Here is a 13,905-nt window from a genome sequence, read left to right as displayed (position 1 = left end):
ATGGCTGGCTATAGAATCTTCCTGGCTGGTAAGTTTATCAAATCATTATTACTTTAACTTTCTTTCTGTTGTTCTTTATCTATCCTACTGTTATATCACAGTCTATATAGATTTTAACAATGAAGTTTAAATAATTGATTCGAATTTTATAATTGAATTAAATAATTGAAAATAATTTCGAATAACATACAGTTTAGAAAGCATAACAATTCAAATTCCCAAAATAAGGAGACATATTGTCGAAATATTTATTGTAAAATCATATTTGAAACTCCCAAAATTACTATTATAATTAGAATAATATCTCATAAAAATGTAATTTGAAAATCTTATTTTTCCAGTTTTGTGTTAAATGGGTGTTGAATGAATATAAATAAAATCAAATTTTTCGTCTAAATATCTAATGAATTTTGTTTTTTTATTTCAGTATTTCTAACATTCCTCGCTTTTGCTCGAGGAAACATAGATAAAAGTAAGTATCCACGTTCATAAAACATTTAAAATATATTGATAAAATTTATTTCTATTTATTACTGTCGGATCAAATTCAGAAAAAATTAATGTTTTTAACTATTGCTAATTTCTATAAATTTATTGTGGAGAGAAAATTATATTCTGTTCAAAAAAAAATTTTTTTTTTTTGGTTACTTGTATAGTTAATTATAAAATTTTTTAACTATCACAAAACTTTTGCATAACAAAAAACCCATTAGTGAAATAAATTATTTAATAACGCAATTAAATTTTAATTGATGGTACTTTATTGTTATAAAATATAAAGTCAAAATTGATAATAAATTTCTAACAAATAATTATTTCTTATCACCATTCATTCGAAGATAAAATACTTGTTTTTATCTATGTAGTTCTAATTGCTAAACAGTAAATGTTGCTTCAATTAAATACGAATTTCAATTGTAAGGAATTAGTAACCCAAGATTGGTTCCAATTAACCATCGATAGGAATCGAACCCGTCTCACCTGCAATTCAACCTTGAGATTTTTCCACTCTGACACAGCTAATTAATTTCAATTAATAACTCTACAACCTCTAATCAATTAAATTTTTTCTATTCATATCAAAGAAATAATTGCGCGAAATATGTAATTGGTATTTTTTATTAAAAGTTTATCACTCGTTACGCTAATTATTTTTTTAAGTTTTTTTTTTAAAAACTAATTTTAGTTTTTGTGCAGATTAATTACAATTTTTTTTTGTTCTAATTTTAAAAGAACAATAACGGTAAAACAGATAAATAACATACATTTTTTATTAAATTTTTCAGCAATATTTCCTTATGGAAAAACCATTTCTTTTTATTACCATAGTGAAATAAAAGCTGAGTTCACAGAAGTAGACACTTCTGCATTCTACTATTTCATCAATGGAAAATTTCACATCACTCACGATACTGACAATAAAAATTTTGATAGGGCATTTATAGTTACCCTTCAAAATGCATCTATTATGTTGAAGAATAGAAATAAATCTTCGGAAGAAACTTCATTCCCTACGGGTCCTTCTAATGCGTTAAAAATACTTCAAGGCCCATTTGGTTTAATTTTTGCAGAATCGGGAAACGTAACAATATTTCTACTCAATTTATTTTATAACTTATTACGCAAACATGAGCATAACATATAAATTAAATTATTGTAGCTTGACTCCGTTACAATTCCTGAAGACGAACCAGTATGGTCCAAAAATATTAAATTTGGATGGGCTTCATTATTTCAACTAAACTTCGAGAAGATAGATTTCAGTTGGCCAGTTAAAGTTCAGAGCTTTGTCACTTCAGAGGTAAGAAATAGAAATAAAAATATTTTATAACACACTGAGAAAAAAAAATATTTTTATCAAGAAAATTTATTTTATAGAAAAACATATTTTGAAAATTTTCGAGAATATATAATTTTATTCCAAGAATTTGTTGAATTGATGGAAATAATTTTTATTTAATTCAAGTAAAAGCTATTCTTTTATTTATTCATAATATTATAAAAAATGCTATAAAAAAAAAATAACTATTGACTAGCAACCTTGCAGTCACTATGTGACTGCCGTGACTTGTGAACTGTAAATAATTGAAATTTTGCTTTATTAAATAATGACTTTTGTTAAATTGCACTGTATTTTCTTAGATATTGATGTTTTTAAAGATATAAATTCATCCAGATGATACACTCATCAAGAGCTTTCATTTGAGTACCCACATGCATTTTGACATATTTTACATATATACATATATATAAATATATGAAAAATTGATGTGGGTACTCAAATGAAAGGTCTCGATGAGTGTAATGTCGGGGTGAGCTTATATCTTTAAAAATGTCAATAGTTCACAAGATACAAGGTCATTTCTTAATTATTTATCTTGAGAATTATTGAAATTTTTAAAGATATAAGCTCATCCCGATGTTACACTTATCAAGAGCTTTCATTTGAGTACCCACTTGCATTTTTGATATATTTTTCATATATACATATATGTAATATATATAAATATATGAAAAATTGATGTGGGTACTCAAATGAAAGGTCTCGATGAGTGTAATGTCGGGGTGAGCTTATATCTTTAAAAATGTCAATAGTTCACAAGATACAAGGTCATTTCTTAATTATTTATCTTGAGAATTATTGAAATTTTTAAAGATATAAGCTCATCCCGATGTTACACTTATCAAGAGCTTTCATTTGAGTACCCACTTGCATTTTTGATATATTTTTCATATATACATATATGTAATATATATAAATATATGAAAAATTGATGTGGGTACTCAAATGAAAGGTCTCGATGAGTGTAATGTCGGGGTGAACTTATATCTTTAAAAATCTCAATAGTTCTCAAGATACAATATCATTTTTAATTATGTATCTAGAGATAGAGAATTTTCAAATGCAGCCTAAATACTTATCATAATAAATTGACTATCAATGAAAATGAAATGAAAACTTTGAAAAGGCACAAATTTAAGTCAAGACCTTTGCAATGACACTAAATTTCACTAAAAAAACTGATTTTATCATATGACTGTCCTGGAAACAATATTTTTCTTATTCTTTCAATAATATAGATGATTTTTTCTCAAAAAATTGAAAACTAACATTAATAAAATGAATATTTTTAGTACCAAGAAATTCTTGTTTGGACAATAGTATTTTTTTCTCAGAGTAGTGGTCAGTTATCACACTTCTTAATTTAACTTATTGCTTTTTTAATCTATTAGAACACAATTCACGGGCAATGTAAAACAAGTTATGATGTCCATCCAGAATATTCAACTTCTAATTCAAAAAGAATTTCAGTGATGAAATTCATGTCACCGAAAGAATGCAGCAAAAATAAGCTTTCTAGTTTCAATTTTATTGAAGTAATCCTTTGTGCTTTACCGGAAGAGGTAAGAAAAACAGAATAAACTTCACAAATTCTTCTATGAACAATTCATGAACTTCTCGAGCTTACTTATCAATTTTTTAGGAAAATTCGGACGCAGCCAGTTCAAAAGTTTATAAATTTGAAATAAAAGATAATAATCTTGTGCTTCAAAAGCTTCGCACTCATGGAGAAACTAGTTTCTTCCCTTTCTACCACAATTCTAAGGCTTCTCAAGTTACATACAGGTAAGTTATTATAATAATTTATTGAAAGTTTTTTAATTCATTGCTATGAAAAATTATTTATTCTTTGAATTCTTAGCGCTACATTAACTCTGGAGAGCATTAAACCATCATCGGAATATGCGGGTCCAACTATTAATTTTGACAGTATACCATCAATTCGTGATTGGAGCTATCAACATACGAACAGCTTGTATGCAGAAAATGCAGCTTCTGATTTTACAGAAGGACGTCACATTGTTGATCAAAATTATCTTCTGAAAAAGATAAAGGAAATGTTGATCGATGCTGCAAATTATTTTGCAGAGAATCATATCAAAACTGAAGAACCCGACTGGCAGCGAAGCAAGGTCATCAACAATATTCGTGAAGCTTTAACTTATCTTGAAGTTTCGTCATTTCATATAATATTCTCCAAAATTCAAAGCGATACAACTCCGGCTAAAACAGTCATCAAGTTAGTCTTTAATACATTGATTAGTTTTTTTAATTAAAATTTTGTGCAACATTTTTAACTCAATTTTGAAATTTTAGGAGGTTTTTCATAGGTATTGTATCTCAAGTTGGGACCAATGCAGCAAACCTGTTTGTATTTGATATCATAAAGAATAAAAATATCACTGATCTCGAGGCAATAGAAATCTTGGCAATACTTCCTTTCCATGTAAGAGCACCTAGTGAGAATCTTTTAACTCATTGGGAAGCATTTACTAATTCCGCCAAAGTTTTTTCACTGAAAATCTATGGAGCAGCTATTCTTGCCACTGGTACTATGATTTATAGAACATTTCCATTCGGAGGTCATCCAAAAGTTCAAAATCATCTGGATCATTGTTATCAACAAATTCTTCGTATGTTAATAATATTATCTTTAATTTTTAGATTTTCAAGTAATTGGCTCTCTAGTCTAATAACAACAATTTTACAATGTACTAAAATTCAAATTTACGCGCGCCAGCGCGCGTGAATATAGAGTTTGCATATATTTTTATGCTTATGATATATTTGACCAATCACATTACAAATAATTTGCAACACATATTTTTCATGTTAATTTTATTATAGGATTAATTTTATTATAGGATTATAGGATATTTCGCCTGTGTTAGAAATATGTAATTCAGCTACAATTCATATCTAAATCTGTCATTAAAAATAAATTTGACCGAAATAGTATATTACACCCCTTGGGAAGGAAAATAAGAAAAGCCTCAGATCACATCTAATTGTTTCAACCTTAAAAATATTATTATTTTTAAAGAAATTATTAATTTTAATGAATTTTAATTAATTTACAAGCATGTATGGAATACAATCACATTCCATCCTTGTAAAGGTGGTAATTGTCAACAAACATGTGATCTGAGGTTTTCTTTTTTACTTTCTAAGGGCTGTATAACATTTTTTTGTCCGACGAAGGCGGAAAGCGGCAACTTTGTTTAGCACAGCGGGACGAAAGTTGCCACTTTTCGCCCGAAGGGCAAAAAAAATATCTCGGATAGCCCAGACCAGGAATCGAACCTGGATCTTTTAGTTACGCGCCAATGCCTCTAACTAAAGTATAATCGACTCTGTCTAAAAAGGTTCTCTTTCTAAAAGTTCCCGCTGCCTACACTGTAAAAAATCCGGACTGAATCGGGAGTGAATTTCACTCTCATCACTCGGAGTTCCGGAGTGAAGTAATTAATCACTCCGCGTAGAGAGTGAATCCGGAGTTTTTATTTGCGGAGTGATTTCAGAGTGATTTCGGAGTGATTTCGAATTTCACTCCGAAAAACATCCGCGTTCGGAGTTTTTAAAATAAAGAAAATAAGGATGAATTTTCGTTCTACAAAAAATATCTCAAAATTAATTCACTATAAGGGTCATTCCACGTCAAATCGACCAATAGTTGGATTCGATCTCTTTCGATTTGGACAAATTTTGGTCAGAAGTTTTCTTTTATCTTATAACGAAGTTTTGCCAAAGGGAAAAATTAAAAAAATTTTTTTCATAAGTTATGCAAAATCCAAAATTTCACTATTTTCCATATTTTTTAAACTTATGTTTTAAAAATCTCGAAAACTATTACAATTACAAAAATCGCATTGAGTAAGTTTCAAAGGGGATACTTGGGGCTATTAAAAAAAAAAATTTCCGAAAAAAAATTTTGAAAAATCTCCAATTTGTGAAATTTTGAATTTTTGAAAATTGTCAAAATTGACCGTCGACAATAAATTTTTGGCTCAAATTTTTTTGTGTACTACCTTGTATCAATCTTAAAAGATCCTGAAATTTTTGGAACTGTGTTTTTTGTTTTTTCAAAAATATGAATTTTTGAAATTTGTTAAGAAAAAAATTTTTTCTTAATTTTTTTTTTTTTATCCTCATTGAGTTTGGCAAATCGCGTAATTTTGATATTCTGAACAGTTGAAATTTCATTTAATGGCATAATGATGAGAAAAAAAACATTAATTGTATTTGTTTATTGTTGGTTATTCGAAACCCAAGTAGCCCCAAGTAGCCCCTTTGAAACTTTTTTTAAACATAAGTTTAAAAAATATGGAAAATAGTGAAATTTTTGATTTTGCATAACTTTTGAAAAAAATTTTTTTAATTTTTTTCTTTTGGCAGAACTTCGTTATAAGATAAAAGAAAACTTCTGACCAAAATTTGTCCAAATCGAAAGGGGTCGAGTCCAACTATTGGTCGATTTGACGTAGAATGACCCAAATAAAAACATTATAATAATAATTAAAATGAAATATTATTAAAAATAATAAATTAAATTTTTAATAATTAAATATAAAAAGGGTTTATAAAAATATTTTCTTTACAAAAATTTATTTCTAAATTCATTTATTTTGGGAGTGAATGCGGAGTGAATTTTATTATTAATAAAAATTAACTCCTTCTCGGAGTAAATATCACTCCCGCTGGGAGTGAATCAATTAAAAATCATTCACTCTTCATTCACTCCGCGTTTACTCCGCAAATTTTTTACAGTGTACAGGTTCCAGGATACATTTGTTAAAGGTTCCCGAATATTCCCCCACCCGCTTTCTCGAGCGACGAATCACAATTCGGTTTTTTCATAGCACGTTCTTTTTTGAAGTTATGTTAACCGCGCAATGTTTTCGTTTTAGCTCGTACATTGGCGCTTAAGGGGAATATATTGTAGGGGAAATGTTGATGGTGGGGGGTGGGGGGAACCTTTAACAAATGGTTCTTTCCTGACTTGGAACCTTTAGACAGAGTTGACTGTAACCAAAAGATTCAGGTTCGAGTCCTGGTCTGGACTGTCCGAATTATTTTTTCGGTCAAATTTATCTTTAATGAAAGATTTAGATATGCCTGGAGGCCCTGAATAAAAAAAGTATTGAGACAAAGAAAATAGTAATTTATGTCATAAGGCCGCAAAGTGGCGATTTTCTGACAACGACGATGATGCGATATGAGCTTAAAGTTTGTGGCAGGAATGCACGAAAACGGGCGTAACTTTAACGTCCGAGGTGAAGCCGAGGACGGAAATTTACACTCGTTTTCGTACATTCGCGTCACAAACTTTAAAGCGAATATCGTAAAATCGTCGTCGTCAAAATTACCACTTAGTGGCTAAATGACATACAATATTTTTTGTTATTATCGCTCCATAAGTTTAACTTTTGAGGGATAGGAGGCAAATAATGACATATTTAAATTTTATGAAGTTTCACAAGGGCAAAAAAACTTAATTTTATATTAATTATCTTTTTATTAATATTTATTTATGACATGGTTGTTATTTTATTAACATTAGGTCCGTTTCGTAATAAACTGCCAGCAGAGAAATAATTAGCGCCACTCAATAGGAACTAAGTTTAAATGTACTCAAAATCATCGGTCAGTACACTAGAATTTGATTTATTTCGTTCTAAATTTCATTTGATTGCACAAGGACAGTACGGAAAAAAGGGGGAAATAAACTTTGCGGCCTAGGCCGCGGAAAAAAGACGGTATGGTAGAGTCTCTAGAAATGAGTATCTTTTCGGACGCCATCCAGCGCTCAAAAGTTGAACTTTTGGAGCGAGTATAACAAAAAAGTATTAGATTGACTAGAAAACCAATTCTTTTCTATACTTTTTTCTTTGTCTCAATATTTTTTTTTTTTTAATCAAGAGGGAAATACAGGCGAAATATTACGAAAAAATAAATTGTAAAATTGTTGTTATTAGACTGGAGAGCCAATTACCTGAAAATCTAAAAATATTAAAAACCAATCTTTAAGAGAAAAAATCCAATAATAAAAAAATATTATCTTTAACGTTCACTAATAAAATGTAATTAATAAAGATTATTAAAATATAAATTCTTCTTAAAAATTAACAGATGAGTCAACTTACAAGATGAAGGTTCTATGGCTTGGGGTAGCGCACAACATCCAAGGAGGAAACAATGCTCATGTATTGTCCCCGATTCTTCGTGGCGATGTTGAAGTACCTACGCGTAACGATTACGTCCGATTGCTCTCAATTGGTGCAAGTTTAAGATCTCTTTACTTCGATAAAGATAATGCGATAAGTATTCTTTGGTCGATGATGGCTAATACTTCTCTTCCTTTGAAACTGCGTGCTGGATCATACAATATACTTCAGCAACAATCGCAAACAATGACTGATTTCTTGCGCCTCCATTGGTTCATGACGGAGGAAAAAAATGAACACCTTTACAATTTCTATATCACGACTCTCAAAGGTTTTGCGCAATCACACTGTCCATGTTTTGCTAAAATGCATGAGTACTCTTCTAAAGTTTTGGAATTAACGCCACCTCATTCTCCAGTATCTAAAAATTTAACAGCTTTATATGTAATCGATACCATGAATGATGAGGGTGATGGTTTGCAGTTTAAAATTACAGTCGTTCGCGATGAATATACTGAAGTACCAGAAATTATCTACTTGCAGCAGTTCATAATGCAAAATCATAAAATCACCAGCTATTGGGCTGTAACTAGTGCTATTTATTTTTACTTATTTATTTATTTACTTTAGGATATTATACATTCTATAAAAATATTTATACCTGTTCATAGAAACCAGAAAAAAAAAATACAAAAGTCTCATGTAAATTAATCAAATCAAGAATATCTAATTAGTAATTTAACGTAAAAAATCACAAGTACTATAATAAAAATTATTATACAGAAATCTTAAAAATATGTACTGAGAAAAAAATTTCTTTTACAAAAAATGGGCATTCTTGTGACAAAAAAATTAATTTGTTGGAAATTTTCAACAGTTTTATTTCTTAGCTGAAAAAATAGAAATTTTTCTCGGAGTAGAAACTTTCTTGTTGAAAAAAAAGTTCCTAGATTTGGGGAAAAAAAAAACAATTTTAGATAGACAACTTGTGAATTTCCATTCAAAATTTTTTTTCCTAAATCTAGAAAACTTTTTTTTCAGCAAAAAAGTGACTGTGAAAATAATTTCTTCTGCTAACAAATAATATTATTGAAAATTTCCAACAAATTGATTTATTGTCACAAAATGCCCTTTTTTTGCAAAAGAAATGTTTTTTCTCAGTGTCAAAAAAACCAAAATGTGTCTAAAAGTCTAAATTTCTAACTTAATTACAAATTTTTCCTCTGAGAACTTTCTTTGAAACATACAGTGTTTTTAATTCGGCTGAGACTATTCGGACACTGTAGCGTGAGTTTAGCGTGAATATAAGATTTTTTCAACCAATAGCGTGGCAAGAAATTTCTAATACTCACGCTAGCCTCGCGCTAAATCCACTCACAGTGTCCGAATAGCCTTACCGTTTTAATTCATTAGGTAGTTTATTATAATAATTAATTGCCAAACAGTAAGCATTTTTTTATCAATAGTTTCCTTAACTTTAGATAAAATTAACTTCTTATAATGAGTATTCAGTAGTCTTTCAGAATATAATATTTTACAATCATTGTAATAACATAAAAGAGTCAACTACACGGAAAAAAGAAAACTTGAAAAATTACAGTATAATATGTAAAATCGATCTCGTCGTAATCAAAACTAGAAAAATTACAGTTTGAAATAACATTTTTCTAAATTCAATTTTTTAATTTAATATTCAGAGCTTTCAATGTAAATATTACATTCTACAATATAATTCTTATAAAATCTGTAATAATTACAATCTGAAACTGTAATTTTTCCAGTTTTCTTTTTTCCGTGTAACAACAAATTACTGACTCGATCATAACTTTAGTGATACTAACATGTATTAAATTATTTAAATCGTTATTTTTCAGCTCTACATACAATCTGACGGCATGGATAATTTATTGAAGAGCGTAAACAACGACTTTTTGAAATTCTTCGAAGGCCCGATCACCACAACCTTCATTTTTGATTTTCTCAGGAAATTTTCAGTTGCTATGACGTTGTCGCAAGATTCATTCTTAGATATACTATTATTCTACCGAGACCAAGCAGTTGTAATTAATTACTACGATCATAAATCTTTCAGCACTTTCAATAATGATATCAAAGAACTTGTCGACCACTATAGTTACCTCGATTCATACCATGTATTCTATCAAAATATGTACGAAGAATATGTTGTCAGTGACTTTGGAGTACCGGTTGTATTTGGAACGTCATCTCCAGCTGTTATTTCTTTAAAGATGCAAATTGGTTATCAGGTAGCTAAAAAATTTTCTGGAATTGTTTCTGCAAAAATGTGGCTGTTCCATGATTACTTTGTGGCAGTATACAATCCTATTAATGACCTCTGGCAATCTGCTGAGAAATTGTCAGTTGTCAATACTGATGTTTCGTACCAATTTGAATTCAAAAACAGTTCTAAACGTGAACTCTTAAAATATATCGATCCGAGACAATGGGACATCAAATTCAAAGAAGCTAATTTTGTTATTCAAAATCAAGGAGTAGTTTCTATAAAGAATAATCGTAATAATCAGGTTTTGAAAATAGAAAATTCAATTTACAGTGATGAAGTTCCTTCAGCAATTGAAAATTTGAGTTCAAATTCAGTTGCTTTCACAGATAATGGAAACGATTATGAAGCAGAATTATTCAATTGTCAGAATCAATTGAGTAATTTGACAAATTCAGAATACATAAAAATCTTACCACGCTGGGAAAATTATGACTCATTCATGTTCCCTCTATCATCACAAATTGAAAATTGCGGTAATATTATCAAGATTACACCGAGTTCATAAAACAACTTCTAATGTTAATGATTTAATCAGTATCAGGCTAATTAATCATATATTAATTACACTATGTTTTATTTTCAATTTTAATTAAAGTATACTTCAATATATATCTTACTCCATGTATTATAAATTTTTTTGCCCTCTGGGCGGAAAGTGGCAACTTTGGTCTCACTGCGCTAAACAAAGCTGCCGCTTTCCTCCTTCCTCGGACAAAAAAATATTATACAGCCTTTGGGAAGTAAAAAAGAAAACCTCAGATCACATGTTTGTTGACCTCGGCTTCGCCTCGGCCAAGGGGTGTAATATACTATTTTCATATAACCTGCATTGAAAATGTGAGTTTCAATGCCTGTTGAGCCAACCGAAAGTAGACAATTTCAGACCAATGCGACTGTGCCGGGCAGGTATCAATTATTTCTTCCCGGCGGACAGAAAATGACGATTTTCTGTCCGCGAGGTGAAGTTGCAGCTTTATTTTCAATCCTATCAATTGTTTATTTATTTTATACCTTTATAATTGTCATTCTAACCGTTAACTGTACTGACATATTATAATTCTGTTATTAAGCATAAATAAGAATGATAAAAGAAAACTTGTCAATTTACGAATAATGTTTGGTAAAAAATAAACTATTACTTTCTATTTTATTATAAGTTTCATAATAAAATGGTATTTTCGCTGTTCGTCTGAAACTATCTATAGTTCTGGTTGGCTCCAGACATTGAAACTAGCATTTTTAATGCAACTTATATGAAAAATATAAAGTGTGATGCGGGATGAAACACGATTTCAGACCGAGTGATGCCAGCCCTCGCTTCGCTCGGGCAGGCAACTTCACTGGTCTGAAATCGTTTTGTTTCATCCATAGTCACACAATATACTATTAATACATTATATTACAGTTACTATGATTGTATTATTTCAATAAATGATTCTAATGATTGTAAATACTGGTATTTTATTATTATTGTTTTTATATTTTTGTATTTACTAGGGTATTTTGTTTTTAAGCGATATTTTTTTTCTATTCTAACAATAATTCTATTCTAACTAGATAATTTATAGAAAAAAAAAAATATTCCTACTATAAAAAAAAATTCTAAGTGAACAAAAGACTTCATTCATTCAAAAAATCAATGTGCCATATAAATAACACGAAAAAGTTTTTTTTTTCAATTTCAATTCAATTTTATGGCTTTCAAAAAAGTTTTTCAGAAAAATGAGTATACACACTGATAGAAAGATTTCTTAGTATTTAAGAACATTTCTTTGTATTTAAGAAATCATTTATTAGACATCATTTCTTAGTATTAAAAAATATTTTTAAAGAAGAAAAATAGAAAAATTACATTATATAATGTAACGTGGCGCTCCGTGATGAAAACTGGAAAAATTACAGTTTCAGATTGTAATTATTATAGAATTTGTAAAAATTACAATATAAAATGTAAATATTGCATTGAAAGCTCTGAAAATTAAAATTCAAAGTTTGAATTTAGAAAAATGTTATTTCGAACCGAGAGAGGCCTAATTAAAGACGGAAGAACTGAAATCTGACCGAAAAAGATTTTAAGATGTGAAGATGAGGCAGCGAGTGAGGAAGAAATTATGAGGGACATAAGTGAGCATGGGAAAAACGTGGAAGAGGATGCGGGGGGGGGGGGAAGAAAAGTAAATATAAATAAAAAAAAAAACAAAAATAAAAATAAATATAAAAATAAAAATAAATATAAAAACAAATATAAAAATAAAAATAAATATAAAAATAAATATAAAAATAAAGATAAATATAAAAATAAAAATAAATATAAAAATAAAGATAAAGATAAAAATAAAGATAACAATAACAATAAAAATAAATATAAAAATAAAAATAAATATAAAAATAAATATAAAAATAAAGATAAAGATAAAAATAAAAATAAATATAAAAATAAAAATAAATATAAAAATAAAAATAAATATAAAAATAAAAATAAAGATAAAAATAAAAATAAAGATAAAAATAAAAATAAAAACAAATATAAAAATAAAAATAAATATGAATACAAGGATACAAGAACAAACAATGAGACACCAAAAACTGGCAAAATTAACAATAAGAATAAAAGTATAAGTGGAAAACCAAACAAGAGTAAAAATGGAGTGAATTGCAAAAAGAAATATAGAAGAAGAGAAAGTAAAATAAGTAACTGCAATGTTTTTTGCTGGAATATTGCAGGCCTAAGTGAAACAGAGGAAATAAATAACATAATAGAAAAATACGACATAGTTATATTAATGGAAACATGGGTGGAAGAAAAAAATAAAATCAAAACACTAGAGAAACTAAACAATAGTATGAAATGGTATTTTAAAGTGGCTGAGAGAAAAATAGAGTCAAAGAGGGGAAGAGCAAGCGGGGGTCATTTAATTGGAGTAAAGAAAAACATAAGTGAGGAGTGGGAGGTGGTGGCCTGGGAACATGGATATGAACTCCAAAATAAGAAAGAAAGTAAGTTAGTGATATCGGTATATAACAATGTCGGAATAAGTGCAATTGAGAAAAAACTAAAGAAAATGATAACTGAGAGAGAAAGTGAAATAGAGAAAATATATATAATTGGCGACTTTAATGCGAGAATAGGAGAAAAGAATATAGAAAGTGTAGATAGTACACACAATGAAATAAGAAAATCCAAGGATAAAAAAGTGAACAGTGAGGGGGAAAAATTATTAAAATTATGCAACGAGGTGGGTCTGAAAATACTAAATGGTGTGAGAGAAGGGGACAGACGCGGGGAAGTGACATTTGTAGGAGGAAAAGGTGAGAATTGCGCATCAGTGCTAGATCTTGCCCTAGCACTAGACAGAGGTGACGAGGATGGAGTGAATAGTTTTAAAGTAGTCAAAAGGATTGAATCAGACCACCTACCAATATTAATGGAGCTAAATAGAAAAAAAAAAAAGATGAAGTGGAAGTGAAGCAGACTAATAATAACCTAAAAACAGGTCTACATGAGTTAATTGGAGAAAGATTGATGTGAAAGAAGGAAAAGGCAATGGAATATGCCAATGCAGCGTTTGAGAAATGGTCGGAGATGAAAGAGA

The 13,905-nt window shown here is 29.1% G+C and overlaps 2 protein-coding genes across 2 annotated transcripts; both read left to right on the top strand.

The window, feature by feature from the left end:
- LOC123262983 lies at positions 1–4,715 on the top strand. Its single transcript, XM_044725491.1, has 9 exons — positions 1–28; positions 428–472; positions 1,287–1,582; positions 1,661–1,801; positions 3,235–3,405; positions 3,486–3,628; positions 3,705–4,082; positions 4,160–4,476; positions 4,708–4,715. Exons 1-9 carry the CDS (start codon positions 1–3, stop codon positions 4,713–4,715), a joined length of 1,527 nt encoding a protein of 508 aa, XP_044581426.1.
- Positions 4,716–7,970: 3,255 nt separating this feature from the next.
- LOC123264350 lies at positions 7,971–10,866 on the top strand. The gene is made up of 2 exons (XM_044727594.1): positions 7,971–8,592; positions 9,882–10,866. Exons 1-2 carry the CDS (start codon positions 7,990–7,992, stop codon positions 10,815–10,817), a joined length of 1,539 nt encoding a protein of 512 aa, XP_044583529.1. The 5' UTR covers positions 7,971–7,989; the 3' UTR covers positions 10,818–10,866.
- The last annotated feature ends 3,039 nt before the right edge of the window (positions 10,867–13,905 follow it).

Source organism: Cotesia glomerata, linkage group LG4 (genome assembly GCF_020080835.1).
Source record: "Cotesia glomerata isolate CgM1 linkage group LG4, MPM_Cglom_v2.3, whole genome shotgun sequence".
Lineage (NCBI taxonomy): Eukaryota > Metazoa > Arthropoda > Insecta > Hymenoptera > Braconidae > Cotesia > Cotesia glomerata.
The sequence above is the reverse complement of the archived record's forward strand: the minus strand, read 5'-3'. Positions and strand labels throughout refer to the sequence as shown.